General features: G+C 34.4%; 1 protein-coding gene across 2 annotated transcripts in view; it reads right to left on the minus strand.

Annotated features, from left to right (window-relative positions):
• LOC106472046 overlaps positions 1-26454 on the minus strand; it is a 128503-nt gene that overhangs the window by 77300 nt on the left and 24749 nt on the right. For both annotated transcript variants that reach the window (XM_022401482.1, XM_022401477.1), the window contains exon 2: positions 19357-19473. In XM_022401482.1, coding sequence (XP_022257190.1) covers positions 19357-19473 — 117 coding nt within the window. The remainder of the gene's footprint in view (positions 1-19356; positions 19474-26454) is intronic.

Consider the following 26454-nt stretch of genomic DNA (forward strand, 5'->3'; position numbering starts at 1 on the left):
ATGTTTTGTGTGACGGGGATTCGAACCTGCGACCCTCAGATTACGAGTCGAGCGCCCTAGACACCTGGCCATGCCGGGCCGCATATTGATATAAGAAAACAAATATATAACATATGAGTATTGTATTAATATAATTATTATTAGTATTATACGACTTACGAACTAATGTAAAATATGATCTTAGATGTGAAAAACATGTACGGCCCAAAAAAGGATCGAGTTATAAGAATGGCGACTTATAAGAATGAAGTCAAAATTGGCGGTCAAACAGGTAGCTACACTTGTATTTGCTGTAAATGTTTTATCAATGCTATAAGTGTAGCTACCAGTTTTGACTTCATTCCTTTAAGTCGCACGATCAGTCGTTTTTTGGCCGCACTCTCTTTTTCACATCTAAGGTGTTTTTGATTAGATATATTGAATTTATGTCAATACACACCAACAAGCTACAGCAAGTAATAAAGTGACACTCGATAGTAACCGACATTAGCCTTAGGATCGCAATCCTATTATTCGAAACAGACCTTTACTTTACAAAACCAACCAAGTTTTTTAAAATATATGGTAGTAGTTTTTCCCTCTAAGACTGCGTTAATAGCTTCCTTTAAAGTATCGCCATGGAATTTAGATCAACAGTTTCTTGTCATCACCACATGCAATCGGTACAGCCATATCAAGCATCATTACTTATGCTAATTGCTTAAGATATCACGTGACGCTAAACGCTCTTTAATTAGGAGAATTTTATAAAATGTAGTAAATTTGTGCTGAAAAGTTGGTAACGAATAATCAGTAATAACTATCCACCCATACAATTCTGTTGAAAACTTTAGCTAGAAACTGTTAATCTAGTTTGCTTGGCCAAACCAATACTTGTGTATCTGCACGTCCTTTCACCTTGTAGTTTTGTTGCTCTAAATCACCCGTCTTTAATCCGAATGACATAAAACTAAAAACGCTTAGGTGAAGCTATAATAAAAATGCTCGACCGATAGCTGACGTGACTTTTTGCATAGACGTGCGCAAAAATATGTAAAATTTGAGCAACTTTTGTTGAATAACTTTTCACATGTGGCTTATATTTACACCAAATGAAACTCTTAATTGTAGGTTGAAAAGATCTATCAGTGTACCGAATTGGAAAAAAAAGAAAATCCAGAAAAGTTAAGTATGTTTTTCTATCAAATAAAGTTTCAGTACTTTTCGTGCGAAGAAAAAAAAAGGAAGAAACTCAATCAAAATTGGAGATGTTATATCTCATGTATTTCTTAAAGGATTGCCTTGAAATTTGGTATGTGAAGTAAGAGTCCAGTGGACCATATCTTCTGAAAATATGTGATTGTTTCGTTTATCAGAATCTGACATACAGAAGGTGGAAAGTCGCTAAACTATCACTCCTATTAATAACACAGTGTCCTGCAGGTTGATTTGGCTGCACGATAGACTACCGTGTGTCTTGATAACTAATTTGTTTCTGGATCTATACAAGAATCGGATCAGAAACCTGTCTCAACAAAGGAAATAACCACCCGAAGAAAAGTCAATGTTTAAAAAGGCCTTTAATATTACTTTTAACAATAGAATGCATTGTACGTATAACTTTAGTGATGAAGAGCTATCACATATATGTATAGAATATAATGTTCTTTCCATATTACAAGTCCGTTATAAGTTCTGTACCAAATTTAGTTTTCATTTACATAATTTTTCAGTGGAGTTGTATTTATTTTTCTTCTTGTTTTTTTTGTCAATAAAACGTTTTTGTTGTATTTTATATCGGAGTCTCTTCAGAGCCAAGAAATCCGTTATAAATCATGTAGTAAATTTAGCCTCGAGATTTAGCTTCTACAGCAGGAGCTAATCCATATTTCATTCATCATCACCCGGGATAACTGCATCCGTAACTAATATCATTCTGATCTGAGGCCACTTTACGACTGCCACATGGGGACGAAATAGAGTCAGATTTATAGAATTGTGCACGTGATTGGTAAAACCATAGGAAAAATAAACAGCTTGCAGCACGAGAAGAAGTAGCATCTTCGAATTCTAATAATTTAATGTTAGTTTCAGCTTTGTAATTGTCAAACTTTACGAATTTTTCATTTCTCTTAATTTTCAGCTCGACTAACTATCACGTAGATTTTGATTAGTGAAAGCAATGTTACACTTCGTTAAAGCACGTCATATAATGCTTCACGAATCTTAAAGTTACCATGAAATGTGTTATTTTATACGAGTCGATAGAGCCACCTGGCGATAGAACCTATATGTTTCTCCGTGCAAGCAGAATATGTATTTTTTTTTTAATGACAAATGATACCTTTAATCACATCCTTAATTAAAATGAAGAAATGTTTAATTTTGGAACAGACTTCAACATACATCATATTTCTACCCGAGGAGAAATTCATCCCCGGATCAACCACCTTATTGTATTAAGTATGATAGTACTGTCACTATGATAGTACTGTCACTATTGTTTTTTTTGTTTTGGTACAAACTATATCAAAATCTTTAAAAAAAGCTAGTTCAGTTAGAATTTCACTGATATTACAATAACAGTTATTAGCTTTCAAAATTGTTTAATGTAACCTATTTAATCATGCAACATAAAATAATTGTAGAAGCGCCTAATAAGCACTTTGACCAAATTTCTTTCGAATAGTTTAGAAATAAAATTACTAAAATGAGTATAAAGTCCTCCAAAAAGTCGGTTTACGACTTACAAATACTTCAAAACTACCTATTGGATATATACTAAGGTGTCTAAAAATAAACTAGACGATTTCTGTTCACCTACCAGCAGTAAGTTTTATATTAGATTGTTTGTTATTATTATTATATCTTTTAAAATATCAACATGACTTTGTGACTGAAAAATAGTAAATGTATGATCTATATAAAGTGTCGTAGCCAGGAATAATTTCGTGTGGAGACTGGTATTTCTGTAATCTGAGAAAGATGTTTAAAGCAAGAAAACAAGCTAGAAAGAATTATCTTGCAAAACTAAAACTGCCATTAATCCATCCAATTTCGGCAATACTACGTCTCCTGAAGCTTTAAGCTGTTTGTCTTCCTGTGCCATTTATGTTTGCATTCAATATTTACTTTAGAAAACTATGGAAATCGTGAGAGCGATTTGGATTTTTCAAGAGATCGTTGTGAGACTTGAAAGAGTCAAGATCTACGTGGAAAGTACTGCTCCATCCTTGTCTTTGATTTTTGTTCTAGTTTACTGGCGATCACACGTGGTAATTATTTTCATTTTCATTCTCATTTTACATCCTTATTCCACCTTCAGTTTTTATTTTGTGAATTTTCATTTAGATACTTTTTTTAGTGGAGTTGTATTTACTTTTTGCCTTTTTTGTAAATAAAGAGTTCCTGGTGTATTTTACACCCGAGTCTCTTCATTTAAACTGGCGAAGTTACATTACACACTAATCCCTTCGCTAAGTAAACCTGAACAGTTCTCATTATTTGTGGTGATCATATACAACACTTTACTTCTCATATGTGCATCGCGGAATAAACGTCACATTGTATGATGTTTGTCTGTTTTATTCAGAAAGTATTAACAAGAACAAAAAGAAATGAATACCACATAACAAAGATTGTTTTTATTTGTTCCACCGCAGAGCTGCATAAACGGCTATCTGCGATGTGGTTACCGCAAGGATCATACCCCAAATTTTAGCATTACAAGTCATCAAGATGAGCCATCGAAGGCAAAGACAGTTCTTGGCTGGTTGTTTGTTTGGCGCAAAGCAATAGGCTATCTGCGCCAAACAACCGGTAAAAAAGACATAAAAGTAAAATTCTATAAAATGTAAAAATATATCGAGTTAAAAACTAAACAATGTCCAAAAGTCACGTATAAGAATCAAATAAAATGAAAAAAGACCAATGGATCTTAAAAAGTTAACAAAAACAATGAAGTTGTACAGTGACACCATCGCCATTGACACTGCCCAACGTCAGGGATAAACCTGTAGAAAAGATATAAAGAGTCTAAAATGGTGCCGCCGCTCACAGTCGTAACGACAGTAAAATGTGGGCTATTATGATTTGAGTGTCACAAAGACTACACATTGGTGGGTCAGTACCAGATGAAATAAAACGATGAAGTAAAAAAATGTGACTAATGCGTAGCCTAGTCAGGACAACTTCCTCCTTCCGATCCTTACGAAAACAAGATGGTCAAAGAGCAACAGAAGGTTTAATCTGGAAAAGCTTGTCATGACGTTGCTCACCCCAAGTCGACTGCCAACTGGCGCGAAGACGCGCCTTGAATACAAGACCCTAGTCCATGTATGGGACAAATACGGCCGTGGCGGCTCCAGAGCAGACAGACTTAGTTGCGGTGTCAGCGAGCTGAGCTCTTTCCCGGGAATACCGACGTGGTCAGGTATCCAGAAAAACTGGATGGAAACAGAAAATACAGAAAAATGGGCTAGTCGTTATTGAATATCGACGAGAACAGGGTAAAAACTAACGTTAAGCGATTCCAGAGCCAGTAGACAGCTAAGAGAATCGGTATAAATAGTACAATCGTTGTACTGCATAACTTCTACATGGTCCAGGGCAAGAAAAATGGCATACAATTCGGCATTGAACAGAGAAACTGTAGAGGGGATCCTGCAAGCAACTACCAAGCAACAGAAAACCATGGCAGAGCCTATAGAGTTACCTGATTTCGAACCATCCATGTAAATGGGAATAGAAGGATGGTTCAAAAGATGTTCAGTAAAGAAGAGATGATACTTCTAATCGGGAGTATCTACCTTTCTCAAATTATTCAAGGAAAGGGCACATCTGGGGGTGGTAATAAGCCATGGTGGAATGGGCTGATCATTGGGGACAGCAAGTCATCCAATGTCAGACCCAACTCAGCCAGTTGCACTTGGATATGAAGGCCAAAAGAGGGTATTGCAAACCATCTATTATAAAAGAGCATGGTCCGCTAAGGAAGAAACACAACCCCAGGTGGGATGCTGTGGTAAAAATCGAAGCTTGGTAGCATACTGTAGAGAAAGTTGCAACCAGCAGAGGTGAAGAGAAGGTTCGTGGGACTTAGTGTACAAACTCTGGACTGGAGAAGTGCAGAAAGCCCCCGTGCATAGCTGAAGCCCCAGATGGTCAATGGGGTTCATCATCTTTATGGCCGAGGTCCTGACAGAATCATAGACCAGAGACTCATAGTCCAGTTTGGATCAAATAAGGGCACAATAGAACATTGATCCACTCCCAAACGGTGGAAGACAAGATATGAAGGATGTTTAGTGCCCTTGTACACTGGATACTTAGCTGCTTTATATGAGGAATGAAATTAAGCTTATGGTCAAAGATAAGCCCCAGAACTTTGCCTCAGGAACCACAGGAAGAATAACATCACCAAGACAGAGCTAAGGATCAGGATGTAGGCTCTGCTGGTGGCAAAAATTCATGCAAATGGTTTTGGAAAAAGAAATGGTAAAACCGTTTGCTCTGGTGGTCCACTTCAACAAGTAATTGAGGTCTGTCTGAAACTGCTGCTCAATAGACCTCAAGTTTGACAACCAGCATGAGATGAGGAAGTTGTTGACATAGAACACGTTTGCAACAGTAGGAGGAATTTGTGTAGTGATAGCATTAATCTTGATACTGAAAAGTGTGACACTCAAGACACAGCCCTGAGGAACTTGGAATCGCTTGTCCAGTAAAATATTCTGAATAAAAATAGATAAACGGCCATGCAACCCATATGAGTGGAGATCCAGCAAAATGCCATACCTCTATGTAGTGTCGTAAGTCTTTTCAAGGTCGACGAACATAGAGACAAGATGTTCCCTCTTGAGGAAGGCTTTCATGATCGAGGTTTCAAGTCAAATCAGGTGGTCAACAGTGGAGTGCTGTCGACGGAACCCACACTGGGTAGGCGAGAGGAGGTTGTTTGATTCGATGAACCAAACAAGACGAGCATTAACTATCCTCTCTAAAACCTTACAGAGACAGCTAGTCAAAGCAATTGGACGATAATTAGAAGGAAGTTTGGTATCCTTTCCAGGCTTAGAGAAAGAGAGGACAATAGCCTGGCACCAAACATCAAGAAAAACGTTTTCCTGTCACATCCAGTTAAAAAACAACCAGAAGAATAGCAAGAGAGGCAGGAGAGAGATTGCATAGCATCTCATAGTGGACATCATTAGATTCGACCAGTGTACTGCCAGACCAATGATGAGCAAGCTTCAATTCCACTAGTGTAAAGGGTCGATTATAATCTCAAAGATGATCAGCCCGAAAGGAAAGAGATGATCATTCTGCCCGAGACTTGATGGCCAAGAAGGCAGGGGGAAGAAACAAAAGTGCTAGATGAAAGGGAAAAGCTCTTGCTGAGAGTATCAGCGATGCTCTGTACATCACCAGCTTCCTAGCCATTAGAGAGCAAGATAGAAAGGGGATGGGGAAAATACCTCCCCTTGACCTTCCAAATCTTGTCCCACATGACTTTGGAACTGGCAGTAGAAGAGATGCTAGTTGTGAACTTTATCCAAGATTCCTTTTGGCTTTGACGTCTGACCTGCCGAGCATGGGCACAGACCCACTGGAAAGCAATGCAGCTGGAAAGAGTGGAATACCTGCAAAAACTATCCCAGGGCTATTCCTGAGCCTTCTGTGCCTGCTGGCAGGCTGGAGACCAACATGGACGAGGATACCATGGGAAATGTGTTGAGGTTTTTAGTATAAAATGAATAGCTGCTTGGACGAAGCAATCAGTTACTGCCTTCATGCAGTCGTTAATAAATGGAAAACTAATGTCAGCAGGATCAAGTTCCAAGAGAGAGGTGAAAGAGAGTCAGTCGGCCTGGTACAACTTCCACCATGGCACTCGGGTTGGGTGGCATCGATCACAGCCAATATCCCTCAAAATGAAAGGAAAATTATCATTGCCTCGTGGATCGCTGTCAATCCTCCAAGAAATATGAGAGAAAAGTGAATAAGAGCAGATGGATAGATCAATGACAGTAAAATACTGACTTGGTACATGAAAATAAGTATAAGAACCAGTATTGAGGAGAGAAAGATTGTGATCCAAGAGCATATGCTCTACAGAACAACCCCTCCCATAAATATCAGCACCACCAGCAGAGGAGATTGTATCTATTAAAGTCTCCCAGGATTAAAAAAAAAGAGATTGCAACTGTTCAATGAGAAGATCAAGGTCTGATTGATCATAAGACTTTCTAGGAGACAGGTTGAGAGAACAGAGAGTGATGGTATGACCCAAGGAAACACGGATGACTATGGCCTCCAAGGGGTATCGAGTAACACTGACAAGTTGGGCACATGCTGGTCGATCAGCAGTGCCACCTCTCCATGCACTCATCCATCACACAACCTGTCATTCTGGTATGAAGAAAACTGCTGAAAGGTGACTGTATCAGCAAGTTTCAGGAATGTTTCCTGTAAGGAAAGACATAGGGATGATAGGAATTGATCAAGGCCTTAACTCTCTCAATATGGGCTTGGTCAATTTGACCGACCACGTGACCTTTTTGTATTCATTTAAAGTCTTAATAGATTTAATATTTATAACTCTCAATATAATGTGTACAAGTTTTTCACATAGAAAAAAAATAAAATTTTTTGTGAAGTATTATTAATAAAATTTTATTGTTTTATTGCCCTTTGAATCATATCTAGTTACTATCAGTGCCATACAAAGTTGTAAATCATTCAGAGAATGTGTAGGTCACGTTACATTATCGAATTACATTGCCCACAGCTGCTCGCGTGCGTGCCTCTTTAACCATTTTAATTATATTATTATTTATTTTACCTAATCTAGTCTTAAGTAACTTAAAAAGATCGGTATTTTTAGATTTTAGTTACTTTTATAACAATAAATAAAGAATAAATGTGAAAAACAGGAAATAAAGTACTTACCCAATCTTCTTTTTTCTTGCTCTGGATTGTCGATAACAGTTAATCCTAATTTTTTATAGTATTATTAATAATAATTCACCAAAAAATATAGACTATATCCAAAAAGTAGACAAATTCCTTTGCCTCTCAAAATTTTTCTGCCTTTCTAACCATGCAACAAGAGCCGTTACAAATTCATCCAAGCTAGTCGTTAACTTCCCATGAGAATGATGTTGCTACTCTGAGCGAAATTGACTCTTCTTTGTTCAGAACACAACCTATATAGTATGTCGTTTGATAGATGAAAACCTTGACTTTCTATCGGTTATAGGTAATATATAATTAAACCTAAAAGAACTATTAACAAATCCTGAAAGAGAGGACTATAAAAAGTATGGTTTGTCTGAGCAATAACGATCTTATAGAGAGTAATGTATGCTTAGTTTCGTACTTTTTCGAGGGGTGGTGGATAAAATAGGGATGATGACATGCTAAGAGAAAGTGTTATGTGGGTGACACTAGTGGAAATTCCGGATCTTTTAAATATTCCCTTGTAGAATTAAGAACTCAAAACTTGTATACTATTAAAATATGAATTATTAGCTAAGATTTTATGCTATTCTATAAAATTTTGAATGTAAGACACTAAAACCTTGTATCATGTGCAGTAAAGGATACCCAGGGTGATAAGGTTAATATCATCCAGATTATAACAAAAACCTCGACAGTTCCACTGTATCAAAGTGGCCATTTTTACTTAGGTGGAGAAGAACCGGGCGGGGAACCCTTCTGTTTACGACCACGCCGTTTTACTTTACTAGAAGGAGGTCTGCTGAGTGGGCAGATCTCTGTCATTATACTTAGATCCCAAAGACTGAGGGCGTGAACGAATAATTGTTCTGCATCTCGGGTCTGAAGAAGATGGATCTGAGCAGACACCAATAGAATGGTGGGGACAGAGAGAGGAGGAGACACTGACTTGTCAACTTAGTTATTCACTGAGGGCAAAAGACTCTTCACATGATGCGAAAAAGACTCCGATGGAGGCACAGAAAGGTTTGTCTGCACTCTCACTGTAGCAGTGGAGCATAGTGCAGTAGCATATGTCCAAGATGAAGTAGAGAACAATAACTTCCGACCTCGGGGTAAGAAAAGTTATTAACAGTTTTTAAATGCTGTACATGTTTCTCCTCCGCCCACTTAGGGCAAGATCGATAGTAAGAAGGGCGAGAATCACTACAATTAACACAGTGAGGGTCCAGTTCACACTCATAGGCGTCGTGGTCTTTGCCACCACAACGAGCATATGTCACAGAACCATAACATGATGCCTTCGAATGACCGAACCGCTGACACTGGGAACATTGAAGAGGGTTGGAAATATATTTCCATACCTTAGAGTTCAGATAACCTGACTTGACAGCCGCAGGTGGACGTGGCAATGTAAATGTCCAAATAAGAACATTGGTGGGCAGCGTAATTCCTTCTTTACGAGAGGAGATACGTCGCACTGCAGAAACTCCTTGGCTGGAGAAACCAGTGAGGATCTCCGACTCGGGTCGCCACGCACTGCAAACATGTGGGTGGATGTTCAGATCCCAGAGGAGGTAACTGATAACACAGCACCTTCCCTGGGAGGTCCCCTCACCACGTACAGGAATCCACTTCGCGGGGAAGACAGTTCTAACGTGTAATGTAATTGAACGACGGAGTGGTAAGATTTAATCAGAAACAATCGTTTTCAAAATAAATGAAAATACTTTGTTTTAGAGAAAGATATTTCTAGTTGTTGAATGCAGTTTACATATTTTTCATTTGTCCACTTTTAAAAACTAATCTTACAGCATACACGAATTATAAGATGATATTTTCGTATGTATTTAAGGTTTATTTGTAGAAACAACATATTTTGGAGTAAAATGCATTTTAAAACAGCATATTTTAAAGTGAGGTACAAAGAGATAGCTTCAGGAATCTCATAAATATTCAAACACGTATGCTAATATATAAACAATCTGATAAATACGGGTAATATCACGTGTGTTAACATGTAAACAATCTAATAAATACGAGTAATATCACGTATGTTAACATGTAAACAATATAATAACTAGAGAGGCACTCAGTAGAGCGCATACTTCTGTCACACAGCGTTGATTATATTCCACCCTAAAAAAATATAAAAATGTGTCCGCATGTCCGTCGTTATCAACAAACACTGAGCATTTTTGGCAGGACAAAGGGGAAGAATATTCTACACATGTTCAACAACTTTAATCAACATCCAATTTTTTTGGACCGAGTTATAGAGCAAAAATAGTGTGAAAAATCTGTCCCCATTTAACAGACAGAGATTTTTTGAATTTTTGACCTTGTTGTGACCTTGACCCTCCAAAAACTAATCACTTCAAAGTTGGATAAGAGTCCAAATTTATATCAACTTTCATCTAACTACATTCAGCCGTTTTCGAGAAATCGTGCTGACACACACACAAACACCCAGAGGTGAAAACATAACCTTCGCCCACCTTCGGTGACGGATGCAATTATGCGCATCACCAAAAGCAAATGGGATATATTGGACATATACCTCAGAAAATCAGTGGACAAATTCACCATACAATCTCTCGAAAGAAAAGTTGGCTTGGAGAAGATCATTCGATGAGGATAATGGGAATGATCTGGGGCGAGATGAAGAAGGCAGCCCAGAACCGTGTCTGATGGCGAAATGGTGTATAGGTTCTACATACAACAGAGTGTGAGCGACGTGGTGTTTGAATTCCTTGGTCAAGTTGCGCAACAACAGAGATTTATTATGTTGTTATCTGCATTAATGTTAATAACAATACAGGACGGGTGTGATCTAGTGGTTAGCATGCTCGGACTGTGGAACCACAGGGTTCATAGCACGTGACCTGTTGCCACAAAAATTGTGCTTCGTACTTTGGGGCCTTGGGTTCGTTATAAGAATAATGGTCAAATTCTTGTATTCGTTCAAACAAGAGTACTCGAATAGTTGGTGGTGGTATGTGCTATTGAATAGCTGCCTTCCCTATATTCTATCAATTCAAACTTAGGGACGGTTATACGTGGGTATTGCTATGTGTAACTATGCGTGAAAATTCTAAAACAAATAATTTATGGCAATGAATATAATCCAACAACGAAACTGAATGTTTAAAGCACTAACTGGTTGTGGTTTCAATATTATTTACAATGATTTTCATAGAGACTTTTTCTTTTCTTTTTTTTACAAACATTAATAAGGCGTTGCAAGCACTTGTCGAAATGAATAACCAACACTTAGTAACAAAGTTTCATACTGTAATAAAGTCGCACTTCGGGTATTGAACATAAATTCAAGAAGACGAGCTATTTTATAGTCTATCAATAGTATTATACTTTAGTCAATCGACTGAAACAATGGACTTTCACTGAACCTCATCTTATACTCTCCTCTATCTGTCGTACATTGGTCGGTAAAGAAGTAGGAAAAGTAACATTTTTCAGTTAATGGTTTTATTCCTTTGCTTTTCATTGTTTGTTGGAACCACTTCATATTTTACCTCCAATTTTAATTTCACTCCATTAAACATCTGTATTACATTACTGCTCAGTTATAATATTTATTTATTTTTAAGTAAGAAATCTGGTCTGAAAATTATATATCAATCCCAAGACTCTGACCTCCACCCCCCAGTGACTCAGTGGCAAGTCAGCAGGCTTACGACGCTAAAAATGGGGTTTCGATACCTGTGGTGGGCAGAGCACAGTTAGCCTATTGTGTAGTTTTGTACTTAACAACAACAACCACCCAACCGATATGAAAAGTTTGATTTTTACAAGGAGCAACGTTTCAACCATCATGACAACAATGGGTTTTGATTATAAGCTGTAGTAATTTATACCTAATTTATATATATTTATTATATAGATGGTCGGCAGTTAGTTGTCTAGAATTTCATTGCACAAAGAACTTAACAGTGGTAATTTATACACACCAGATGGAGACATAAGTAATTGAGAGGAATCAAGTTTGTTTTACAGATTAAAACTGTACATAAAGTAAGGTAGATGTATTTTTGTTCGGCTGTTTAATTTTTTTCAAAGTTTTAAGCTATAGGGATATTTTTAAAACTACTTCTTCCTACTGAGAATTTTTTGCTCTAGTTTCATTACTTAATTTAAAGAAGTAAACATAATTTTCTACTATAGTTTAAATTTAGCATGGGCGTTTTTCTAATGAAAGAGAACGTGACATTTCGATACACTAAAAGGATGGTTATGGTGAAGAGATTTGGTATTCGTACAGAAACAAACGTTTGAACTACTTCAAGGTAACAACTAACAACGCTTGAGGAAATTTTGAAGAAAGATTCAATTTTATTTTCTAAGCAAAAGCAAATACAAGTTGTGAAACCTTAGTCAAGAGATAGCAGTCACACTAACAGTAACAAGAGAGAAAAATAAATGTTATAAGGCTCTTGTGCGTTCTTCTTTATTAGAATACACGTGGTAAACATGTGGAAACCGTAGAACTCGTGAGCAATAAAGCACGAATATTTTTAAAAACACGTTAATCTGACAGTTGTACAACAATTATCAACGAGTCATGCGACGAAAACCGTATTATCATGTATTATTATTATGTAACGAACACCACGTTATTAGAGAATCTTGTACTAAATAAGAATAAGCGAAAATCATGTACTAAGTTCCAGAATATTACTTAGTGCCAACTTACCAGAATGCCCTGTAGTAAGTACTAGGTTATATAAGAGTAATGTACAGAGTATCAAGTTTTATTAAAAGCATGTACTGAATATCGGGTTAGTTGAGAGTTGAGTACTTTGTATTGAGTCATATTAGCTTCGTGCACTGAATATCAAGCTATCAGAGTTGTGTATCAGAGTCATATATTAATACGAGGATATCTAAGTATTGTATATCGAGTTCCAGCATACTTTATTCATGTATCGACTCAATACTAGATTGTTTTGATGTCATTTACTGAGTATCGGATTTTATACGTAATGAAGATTGAGTGTAAGTATCAGGTTTCTTGAGAGAAACGTTTCGAGTACCACAATCTTAGGATCTTATTCTGCGTACTGAATATTAGTTTATCTGAAAGTAAAATATCAAATATAAGATTGAGTATTGTTTACCGAATATCAGGTTATAAGCGGATTTCATGTTAAGTATGAAAGTTCTGAGAATCGAAGTAGAAGGTTATCCACGAGTATTGAGCAGAGTTCCAGGTTTCACGAGAATTGTTGACTTACGAGTCCTATATCTATCTGTAATTATAAATAGGCTATATTGATCGCTTTGTATAATCCGTTTCCTCCCCTAAACAACAAACAGATAAACGTTATATACATATATTGAAGTGTTTATCAAAGTAAGTTGTTTAATTTCGTGTTACGACCTGAAAAAGGAAACAACACTCATGCTAGAGCAATTCAAGATTAATCGCACCAATTGTAAACAAGGGAATCCTCAAAATATATGGTTTGAAAGGAAGCTGAAAAAGGATGAGTTCAGTGGGAATTTAATCTCGTGGGAAGGACCGTTAACTTGACACTTGAACTTTATTACCTGTTTGGTGGGTTTATTTGAAAGAGAAAATTGTAGCCTATTGACTGCTTGTCACCATCTTAAAAGTTTTACAGCCTCATAAATTTGGACCAATTTTAGAATAATCAGTGATCATCTGGGAAGCTCAGGCATTCTTTGCTATATGCGTTCAGGCTAGATACGTTCTAGAAGTTAGCTGAGGTACTGGCTGCGTGGTTGGTCTCGCTGTTTTGTTTATTGTATTGTTATTTTGAAAGAATACTGAAAGAAACACAAGGCGAGAAAAACTTGGGAAGGAGATAAAACAAGTAACTAAAGTTTAATAAAACGTTCTCTGAAGTACCCGGAGAGGAAAGACACAGCTGTTTATATTAAGGTTTTTAGCTTATAGAAATGTATTTTTGAAGAAAATAGGTTATCTTTGTTCATTAAAATCAGAGCCTAACGAATTAGGTGGTCAGTGATATAGAACGTCAGGAAACTTAATCATAACTTAATTTAAACAATATTTTATTTTCTCGACTACAAAAAAACGTTCTTATCTTATAATTTCATATGGTAGTCGATCGAGAAAAATATTTTTTGAAATATATTAATTATTATTATAGTTTAAAAAAAAGTTTTTTTTTGGTTTTTTGGTTTTTCATTCTTTTGCTTATTGTTGCAATTTTCTAAAAGATTGAGATACGCATCTGTATGCAAAAGAAGGGCTATTTAAATATATATTAAAAACAAAAATCCGAATTCAGTAAATAATAGGATAGCGTGAACATTGAAATCTAGGGTTAACAGATAGCGTGAACATTCAAATCTAAGGTTAGCAGATAGCAGCTAGTTTAACAAATAGATAACTCAATATGTTAAAGAAATACTGTTCATCATATGATCAAACTAAGGCTACTAGTAAATAAAAAACTACTGTATTGCCTTATAGAAATAATGTCGTATTACCACATAGAAACAAATGAATGTTGTATTACCATACAGGAACAGAAGATTGTTTGTATTATCATGTACGGACTAAAAATTTTCATTAACCCTTTAGAAACGAGACACCAGTGTATTACCACTTAGAAAGGAACGGTTTTGAGCTACCACCACGCAGGAATAAAACTACTTTTGGATTACCATGCAGAAAGAAAAGTTTACCATTTCATCCAGTAAAACAAAATACTACTGCATTAATATCTAAAAACAAAAACTGTTGTATTACCATAAAGAAACAAAAAAATGTTAGATTATCATTAGCGGCTCAGATCTTTCACAGAATCAGAAGTTAACCACCTGTTTACTAAAATATTGAACTTTTATTAATTACGACTATTTCATTAAGTTGTTAAGTTGTAATTATTATTTAAGTCAAGTTTGACCTAATAGTTAATGTACTCGGAATGTGAATCTGACGGTTCAAGGCTCGTTGCTACAAAAACAAAACAACAACAACAAAAAAACGCGTTTCTCACTTTGGAGCCGTAGATGCAATACAAGAGCGACAGTCAAATCCCACAATTCGACAAGATAAGATAATTCAAGAGTTGGCTATACGCGTATCTTTGCGTGAAAATTCTGAAATAAACAAACAAGATTATTATTTATTCCAGTTGTCACAAGTCGACACTCCACTTTGGATTACCAGTGAAGCCAACATTATGTATTGATGGTCAAAAGATGGTACACAGCGATTTATTAAAGGAGTTCCAAGAGTAACATAGAATATGTTCCTCTGTAAATCGTGCTTTAAATGAAGTATTTCTTACACAAACAAAACTAAAATATATTCTACCTAAGAAAATATTTGTCCTTATGCTTCATGCATGGGCGTAGGGGTCCCTAACCCTAATACAGGTGGCAGCACCCACTTTGCCTCCCAGATCAAGTTCAAAAGTTGTTTTTTCTTTTCTCAATTTGAATTACTTTGTTTATCCTAAGTAATAACTCATTACAAACAGATAAATAAATTAAAATGAATTTGGTATCTGGATATAAAGTTTTAAAGATAAGATAGATTAAGTGAAAAATAGTAGGTCATGAAAGTTGGTAATTAAACATTATACATATTTTTACATTCATTTCGTTCGTATTATTTATTTATTATTATTATTTTTTTAGTTTCCATTATGTCCTGGTCACCACTACATTGAAATATGAGCTCAGATCTCCAATCCAATTACCACCACTTTAGGGAAAAACAATCTCTCGAGCTCCCTGCGCACTTCCAACAAACTCGAGTCACCTTCCCAAGTATATGACGCTATATTAAATGTAAACCTATTCTATTGCACAACACGTGATACTTACCAAACACCTCTAATACAAAAGACGTTTTGAGCTGAATGGTCTGATCAAAAATGACAAACCGATCGACTTATGTAGGAAGGGACATCAGATCTAGAGACAATTTCAAAATCTGGGTAAGCATTAAACTCAACAGAGTGACGGTACAATAACCAAATGATAAGAGGCAAGATAAAACTCAAGAAGGTGACGGTACTATAAAAAAATGATAAGAGGCAAGTATTAAAACTCAAGAATGTGATGGTACTATAAACAAATGATAAGAGGCAAGTATTAAAACTCAAGAAGGTGACGGTACTATAAAAAAATGATAGGAGGCAAGTATTAAAACTCAAGAAGGTGACGGTACTATAAACAAATGATAGGAGGCAAGTATTAAAACTCAAGAAGGTGACGGTACTATAAACAAATGATAGGAGGCAAATATTAAAACTCAAGAAGGTGACGGTACTATAAAAAAATGATAGGAGGCAAGTATTAAAACTCAAGAAGGTGACGGTACTATAAACAAATGAAAAAATTCAAACACAAAACCATACACATAAACACTGCTGTCTGAGATGGGATTTTGAGGAATTACAGATCCATTTCCCCAATATCTTTGCAATGCATTGTACTATTTACATTCACCCTTCCCTTACACATATGGTGACGTCGTCCGTACCTCCGTACTCCTAGTTAAATTTTTGCATAGTTTAATGAAGTCCAAAAAGCTTCCCACGCATGAACAGACGTTACCCTTCGAAGTGTAATTTCTTCAGATTCCCTCTAGATGTCCGCTAATAACAAAAACAGAGCCGCTTCTTTCGTCTTAGCAATTGCACGACGTTGAAGTCAATCAATTGTGTATAATAATCATCCCGTGTGTGATTATTCTTAATTTGGAGTGGGGTAGCGGGTGGCGATAGGTTGTCGACGTAACACAATAATGCAAATCGAACATAAACTTGCTTAGTTCAAAGTTTAGGGGACGATTCGACAAGAGCGAGTGGAAAATTAATGTTACCTGTCAATGCTCTTGTTCAATTCATAGCTTTTCTCATGTCAGGCTACTGTCAGCGTGTTTTTATCATTATAAGGCAGACTTCTAAGCAACGCCACACAGCAACTATATTATTTATAGTAGATACCGTAAACAGGATTTATATAAGAAACTCGTTAAGTGAGAATATGTCGAAAACTTAACTGTTTCCTGTTCTATCAAAGTTATAATGAAAAGAAAAACTATCTGTAAAAAAAAGAGAGTTATGCTTTCTGAAAATTTATGTAAAACTGGGTCTTTTGTTTAAAGCAACTAGAATTTGGACATACAGTTGAGTACGGGGATTTAAAAAATCACCTAAAAATTTAAATTTTTATTTAATGGCAGATAAACTAATAACTTTTGTGTGTCAAAGTTTAGAATTTTTCACGATGCTAGATTGGCGGAAAAAAACATTTTACAGAATGCACTGTTTGTAAATAGACTGTGTGAAACAATGTAGCAACAAAGCTTACAATATAGAAGAGTCGGAGACACAGTTTATGTGATTATACAATAACAACTCTTTAAAGATGACCTCTAGTGGCTCAGCAGTAAGTCTGAAACTTATAACGCTAAAAACTGGGTTTCGATACCGGTGGTGGGCACAACACAGGTAGTCCATTGTGTAGCTTTGCGCTTATCTGCAAACATACTGCAAAGATACATTAAAGAACAGTAAATAGTTTTAGTTTTATTTAGTTTCATGATTTTAGTTTTGCAACTTGTGCGTATAAATAGCTTTCCTACTTTTTTGTATTAAACCAGACAGACGACATATTTTCTCGATTGTTTGGTTTATTAGTCGTGTTTCAAGGTAAATGTTTAGTGTATATATATATATATATTTATTTTTTAACGTTACCCACAATTTAATTAGTGATTGCAGTTTGAACCGTGAAACATCGTTCTTTTGAATTTTGTTTGATAAATGTAGTTAGTTACAGTAAAATCGGAATCCAGGTTTAGTATTAGAAACCTTAACTAGCGAAAATGTGGGATTTCTAGCTTGCTGTTCTGAACAGCCGATAGTTATGTTTTATTAAAAAAACAAATCAGTCTGTACAAACAGCTGATATGAAATATCATAGTTATATTATGGAAAAAGTCTCAACTGAAAGCACTTAAAGATTTCCAAGAGTTGTTAAAATATATACCACGAACTGGACACTAAAGATGGCATCACGTGCATGGAAATATCAAACCGCTTGCTCTTCCCTTGTTCAGGTACTGCATGGTTCTGGTCCGATAAAAACAAACTTTAACTAAGGTAGCTGATAATTAAGAAAAATCTTTCACGAAGCATGATAATGTCTAAAGTATGAACTTCTCAACATACAGTGGTTTTTAATTATGTTTTCATATTAAGTGTAATTGTTTTGTTTACATTATTAAGTAATTGGTCAAGGTCTCGTGAAATTAAAGAAAACAATAGAGCTTCTTCGAAAAACGTTGGTAGTATTAAACTTTCAAGTGTACTTGACAACGTTAGGCATCGAATTAAAAAGCGATTGAAGTTTTGTGACATTCTAGCTTCTATTCAGAATAGTTTATTAAACTAATTAACGTTTCTTGATATAAATTAAAACGTACTGAAAGAGTATTTACAGGGTGGATGGTAAAGCACGAGCATATTATAACACTGTCAACGAGGTTACATAAAGATTATTAAGTTAAAAGTCTACGAAAATGAGTGAAAAGTCATCAATAAGACGTACTTTATAATTCATAAAGATATCGTAACATAAGTAGTACAGGATCAACTTCTCAAAGAATATGAAATTTACAATAAAAGAGACAATAGTGTCTTCGATTCAGCGCCTTGGTTAGGTTAATAACAAAATCTTCATGATAGTGAATGATATAAAGATAATATTTCCGGTATTTAAGCTAAAGCAATACTTATGAATGCTGAAATAAATACAGTTATTTAATGACGAAACAACACTCTACAAGTAAAAGTTCATTAGTATAAATGTCGTTTCTTTTACCTTAATCATATCATTTGAGTTATGACGAAAAGGTTTAAACATACGGATCCATAATACAGATCTTCTCATATACATACTACTATCTTCTTACATATTACAGCGAGGTGATTGAAAAACTCATTCTTACTTACATATCTCTAACACTGCTTTTCCACAAACAAACAAACTCAATTTCAAGCTTATTTTTTCGGGTCCTTGAGAGACTACTCCAGATTTCTTGGACAATATTCTTATCAATATATATTATCAGTTTCATTATTTTTATAGATTCACGGATTACAAACGTTATACAAGTTACAACTTAAAGTCCAATAATAAATACGTCTGATGAAAAGCATAATAACTTTGTAATAGTAAAATATCTTTAAAAGTTTGACGGAGAGATTATTATTATTATGTTGTTGTTATATAGGAGTAAAGTTTAACGCACATGTCATGCGAACTGGAACTCTTTTAATTAAAGTACAAGGACACACGGTGCTGATGAAAATGCACGAACCCTTAATAAGTCATGCACGATGATTTTGATTCAAAGCACAGATAACTGATTTAGCAGTTTACCTTTGGGTAAGTGTCCGATAAATCTGGTTGTTGTTGTTGTTGTCTTTTACGTCCTGAATAAGCTCTGTAGTAGGACTGGATACAAATGGCTGCACGTTCTTCGTCTGTAGATAGTTTCTTCTCACCAAAAGGCCGAAAAAAAAACAGTCAAAAAGCCATCAGACAGTGAAGAGGCAGATAAAACAAAATTATAATTATTGAGCAACAAGGAAATACAACTGATTAAGCTAAAATCTTCAGAGTTAAATGAAGAAAACTATTTACTTGACTGTGAGCTGTCAGTTCGTGTGGTCTCGTGGCAGTTATGCTGTATTCGCCGTGTCACGTGCAGTGTGTTCGTTCGCAAAGAGCTCAAGATATCGGGTTAGTCTACCAATAACTTAGGGGGAGAGAGTGAGAGATGTTCGAGAAGTTTTTTCTTTCTTTTTTAAAGGAAAAACGCATGAATATTAACTGTTAGCAGCTTAAAATGTCAGTTTTGTGAACATCCAATATGGAAACTTTTGGATGGCTTAAAAAATAGCTAAAATTTGTTGCAACAAACACTCACTCTTACTCTCAACTTGAACAATAAAACGCAAAGAACATAAGGCGCTTTGCGTTTTATTGTTCAAGTTTCCAGAAAATGCCTTATGTTCTTTGCGTTTTATTGTTCAAGTTTCCAGAAAATGCCTTATGTTGTTTGCGTTTTATTGTTCAAGTTTCCAGAAAATTTGCGTTTTATTGTTCAAGTTTCCAGAAAATGCCTTATGTTCAACATAAGGCATTTTCTGGAAACTTGAACAATAAAACGCAAACAACATAAGTCATTTTCTGGAAACACCAAAGTCCTATAGGAATAGAAACCTTTTTGACATGAACTTATTTATATAGAAAACATAAATCAGCACCCCTTCTTCCTTTGAGTTTTCCAGCATCGCATAACTTATGAAAACACAAACACAGATCTTTGCACATGTGTATTTTGATTAAATTTCTAACCATAATTTTAAACATGAAGCTCATAGTAGAAATATCATCCTTAATCACTGTAAGTGTGAGAAATGAAAGTTTCCAATAATTTAGATCATTAGTTCGTTACAACCTTCCTCATCGAAGTAAACAACAACGGTAGTAGTAAACGTTTCGTATGGAGTTTAAATAGTAAAAAAAAATATTTTAAAGTGTTACAGATCAATCGTTTAGTGTATTATATTATTTTGTCATCAGTTTTATTTAATACACTTTTGAAAACATTCCATAGATCAATATTGTAACTTTGATATCTGGTTACATCACATAGGGAAAAACCACACGGTGCGTGTAATACCCGTACAAGAGTATACATCACCATACTGTGTGTTTTAAGCTGAATGGAGGGTTATATAATATAACCTAGTAAAAGAAGCTACGGAAAGTAAATTTAATACTAACGCTAACCGGCGTCATTTCTATATATTCTGGTTTGCATTCAATGTTTTTTACATTATTCCACCAAAATAAACTTTTAGATAATCTGTCTGTATGTCTGTTTGTCATCTATATATTTAGTAACATAAATAAATGTGTAGTAATTCGATAACTACTTTATTTTATTTAAATCCGAATAATTTACTGATACATAAGCTGACTGCACTTTTTGTAGGTTTTACAATAATTCTAACTACAAACAAAAATAAAAAGTTAAGTTTAGAGTAAATAAGTTTTTTTTATACAAAACTGGAAAGATTATTGTTAAACTGACTGATGACTATAGCTAGCTGAGAATTAATTTGAAATAGAGAAATTAGTTTCTGGAAAGATAAAGTGAGAGCAAGAGGTTAGAAAAGAGTGGAAAGGATAAGAAAGAAGGAAAATAGAGGAGTTAAAGACAATAAAATTACAAGAATCTCAAATTAGAGAAAGTGGGGGATGATAAATCTTCTAAGTAGATTAGTATGGTTGGATCAATGTTGGTTAGAGCAGGTGATCGACGAAGGTTTGTGGCGAATGGCATGTCGACATATTGACCAAAGAAGTTGAGAAGCAAAACATGAGTTAGAATGATCAACATAACAATCCAGAAAAGTCTGGTATCCAAATCCTGTTTTCTAATAAAATCATATTATTTATCCAATAAATATAGTAACCATATTGGGAAGTTAAAAGATGATAAAACCGATCATTAGATGTTTTGTCCTTATTCTTTAACAAATCGTATCGGTATCGTGGGTTTTTGTACAAATGAGTTATTTAAAGGGCACTTGATAAATTCCCACATTTATTATTAAGAACAACAGTTAGTCAATAGATGAATTACCATAGCTTAAAATACTTAATGAAAATGTTATATTTAAAAATGAATTTTCCCATATTATATTATAATTTTGCGTAATTATAAATTTCTGCTTCTTCAAAAATCTATTGTGAAGAATTTTACAAGTCATACTTTCATTTGAAACATCACACTCACGATTTCTTACCATTAGAAAACATCAAACATAATTATATACGTTACACAATAACAGCTACAATCCACGTCTTGTACACCCAACGTAACGATGTACGTTACACAACAATAGTTTCAATCCACGTCTTGTACACCCAACGTAACGATGTACGTTACACAACAATAGTTTCAATCCACGTCTTGTACACCCAACGTAACGATGTACGTTACACAATAACAGCTACAATCCACGTCTTGTACATCAAATATAAAGATGCACTTTAAACAACAATAGTTTCAATCTGGAAAAGAATGGCGATCAGGATACTTATCTGTGGATGTTTTTAAGATTGAGATTTTTCAATCATTTGTGGCTGATTTAAGTGTATTTTGGCCAACAGAAATACAGTTCGAAATGAAAACACAGAGAGAGATGGGTCGATTACGTATTTTCATCATGTCAATATCTCTTCCGTCACCATTAAATATAACAAAAAATATATTGGCTGTAAGTTCGAGTATAAAACATTTACGCATTGAAAAAGTGGACTTACTGGTGTATATTTAAATATTCACAGAACAATTTATTGGTCCACTTTTAAACTTTTCTGAAAACGTTTAACTGGGTATTTATAAAATCAATATTTTTAAATAATTCAGTTTAAGCATTGTTAATTTCAACCGACGTGGTTAACTGTTTTTCTGTTGGTCTGAGTTTTATCACTGAGTTTTATAGTTACTGTTGTACAAACGATTTATATATGTAAAAATAACTTATATTATTCACATTTTTGTGTTTAAATATAAATAACTAACACTTTTCTTTTTTAATTGTTTAAGTAAACGCATATGTTTATAAATAATTCTTTGTTGAGTATTAGAAAAAAAAGTGATAAAAAAGGGTTAAAAGCAGTGAAGTATTACTTTGTTGTATTCGAACAGCTATGCAGTTACTTTAGAAGTATTTTAATTAATTAACTGTTTTCCAAAAAGTAAATTTCTTGTGATATGCTTTCTGAAGAAAATTAAAATTAATGTCGTTGAGGCAGAAATCAGCCTTAGAATTAATTAACAGATTGAATTAGTAACATAATTTTCGTTGATGTCAGCTGTCATGACTTTGCTTTTCTTCAATATTTTTGTATAAAGAACTTTGTAGTAGTTATATCAGTTGTAAGTGTTATGTTAAATTCAACATACTAGAAAGACTCGAATCTCGAGCGTTAATGATGTGAATAGAAGATTTTAAGGGAATTTCTCAGCTGTGAAAATACAGAATTAATTATCGAAATTGTCACTAAATTTCGTCATTTATTTACACAAAATTAAGTAACATTTTCACACAAGAAGGCCTGGTAATAATAAAAAAAGAAAGAAAGAAACACGTAGCTAATTTTCGTTATTCACCACTGCACTTTTGACACAAAAAATCTAACTAGCAATAACTTATTGATTAGGATGAACTTGTCTCGGCCTCGCCTGTTATTTATAATTACCCCAACACGTTTAAATATCCATAGATCGAATAGTTAACCAATAGCAAACGAAAGAACTATGTTAACAGATAGGCTTAACAATGAATAAATGCTGATACTTGTTTGCAGTACTTTAAAAATATTCCTTGACAAGTGTACACCCGTTATGCAATGTCGATTAATTTATATCTATTGTTAAAGAAATGGACAATTAACTGTTATAATCAAGTTAATTTGTTCTCTAATCAAACTAACAGTAAAGTAAATGTTTCGGATTGGTGGGTCATTAACTTGTATGGATAGAATATTAAAAAGCTATAACTACAGGTACTACTATACCATAAATAGTGAGTATAAGTTTTTAATTTGTTTTCTGTAAACGTAACATGATGAGTTTTAAATTAAATTAAATTGACCATACTCGCCATCACTATGCTGTCAATATCTTCCAAATATTTAAGCAATACACATATGGTCTTCTAGTATTGGATTGAACCGAATTTCAATTTTATTGATTTTTTAAAATAAAAACTTCTAAATTTTCGTTGATTTGGTCGAAACAACAACAACAAAAAAAAACACTAAAAATTGTAGCATTGTAGCTTCCGTTCTCCTGTTTTTCAGATTATTTCCGTTGTAACTTGTTTTGATACTTTTTTAATGATGAAATCAAACCCTAGTTACCATCCAGCCAGACCTTAAGTGAATATTACAACAGCAGCTGAGCGCGCGGTTGATGCGCTAAGAATTGAAAATCATGGAATCATTATGGTTTTCTTTCTGTATAATTGTTTTTTTGTGTGGAATTAGACAGACAGCTCAGTAACCAGGATGTTGACTGGAGTGTATAATCATTACTCTAACCTTTTGTTTCATTTAAGTACATTTCCAAAATACAGCTACATACTTATACAATAAATACTTAAATAAAAACTTATCTATTGATATCAAAGAAACAAATAATACAATATATATATATATATATATATATTGCTTTTTTTTCTCGTCCTGCTACTTACTTAAATCACATCTTTAATGTGAAATAAGCTGTAAGATTTCATCCCCACCTTCAAAATCTACCCTAGCTGTTACAATTTCCTGATCTGCAACCCTAACTTCTTGAAGAACGAGAATGTGTAGATCGTTAATCGGAGCTCCAAGAAAGCCAGAGTGTCGGCTCTTTTCTCAATCCATTACAGCAATGTGAGCACAGCTGGTCGAAGTCTTATAGATTTGAATGAATTTATAGCTTCGGGACTTGGCTGACTTTGTGTGTATTAAATATGAGATAAAATATACTATTTTCCCAATTATTCTCAAATTCAAAACATTATTATTAAAGAAGAATAAAAACACTTTTATGAAAACATAACAAAATCCCCACGACTGCGGAAAAGCTTGGAAATTTTAAATTATTGGAAGAAATAATAGAGATCTGGGCTCATTCATGTTAACATTTATAATCATGTGGTGTATGAAACAACATTCATGTTAACATTTATAATCATGTAGTGTATGAAATATTGCAACAGTTTTATTTTTTGGGGGTATATAAAACAACAACAACAACTTCTATTAGAGAGTCAATAATTTTTCTTTAACATATTACTTTAAAATGGATTAGGACAGATGTATATGTAAAGTTTCATAATTTTGATGGTGTATATAAGTTTCTGTACTAACTGTTCAGTGATATGAGATGAAGAGATTAACCTTTCTGAGCATCCTTGGTTGTTTCCTTTAAATTTGAATGTCAACTGAAACTTTAAACCAAAATTTCCACCACGATAACAGGAACAGTTCAGTGATTCTGCAACTGAATCTAAAAACGATTTAGTTATACCTGTGAGTAACTTACATTTCAATTGAAATTAGTATAACATTGAAAATTACTTACGAATCACTAATATCTTTAGTAAACACTGAGTTATAAAATATTTATTTATTCGTTCCGAGACAAATCTAATTCCTTTTTTATCCACAAGTAGCTTTTATCTACAGCTAAATGTTGAATTCCTGTCAGTTGCACGAATTCAGGTTTGAATAATAACATTTCAACTAAATAGTGCTATACAGTCTTACAGTGGCTTGTAACCATATGCTTGTGAGATTGACTTAGTACTAACTGGCTACTTATGTATGGATTTTTGGCATTGCAATCTCTACATCATACTTATTTTTGCAAAACTTTTTATTATTTGTTCCCAGAGTTGTTCAAACAGTTTCGTTGAAATAGGTTGATAAGTGAACATTTGTGTTATTTTTATGATTCAATGGTAATATATATATTACTAATATCATATCAGTTTTGTCAGTTTCTTTAATTTTGGATTACACTGAGGGCCAGTGAAGCTGGAATTGTTCCTCCAGGCCACATTAAGGGAATAGTTACAGAACCCACGCCTCCAACTTCTTCCCAATATGGAGAACATCATACAGATCCTTGATTTGAATTATTCACACAAAACTTAAGAATAATTTAAGCAGCAAGTAGAAAGTATAGAAACTCCAACATTCTTGACTTATCTATTAATCGCTTTAATAGTTTTGAATACAAGCACCCAGTAGCATTTAAAGTTAGAAGAATGTTGACACGTGGAACAAGCCATTAGTATAAGTTATGCATACCAGAATGCGCTACATTTGTTACAGAACGATCATACCAGGCTAACCGACCATACCACACTGCTGATAGATCGTCATTAGCTAAATGTGTAGGTCACGTGACTTACATACTTATAAATGTAATTTTCCAGGCGTGACTCCAGCTTCACGTTGAGCCCATGGTGACTCATCGTTCAGATCAATGTACTAAAGCTTTTTGCTCAGGACAAGCTAATATTTCTTCAGGAAATCAATAGTTTCACATGAAATACTGGTTGTGGTTTAACCAGCTTAGTTACAATCATCGTGTTTGCCTTAAGTCCATGATCCACTATTGTTTAGTCCAGCTGCTGGTTATAAAGTCTTAAAGAAAATACTCGAGGATTAGCTTTGCTAAACACAATTTATATCTGCGTATTATAAAATACTCGAGGATTAGCTTTTCTACACACAATTTATATTTGCGTATTCTAAAATACTCGAGGATTAGCTTTGCTACACACAATTTATATCTGCGTATTATAAAATACTCGAGGATTAGCTTTGCTACAAACAATTTATATCTGCGTATTATAAAATACTCGAGGATTAGCTTTGCTACAAACAATTTAT

This window comes from Limulus polyphemus, unplaced genomic scaffold (genome assembly GCF_000517525.1).
Source record: "Limulus polyphemus unplaced genomic scaffold, Limulus_polyphemus-2.1.2 Scaffold117, whole genome shotgun sequence".
Taxonomy (NCBI): Eukaryota; Metazoa; Arthropoda; class Merostomata; order Xiphosura; family Limulidae; genus Limulus; species Limulus polyphemus.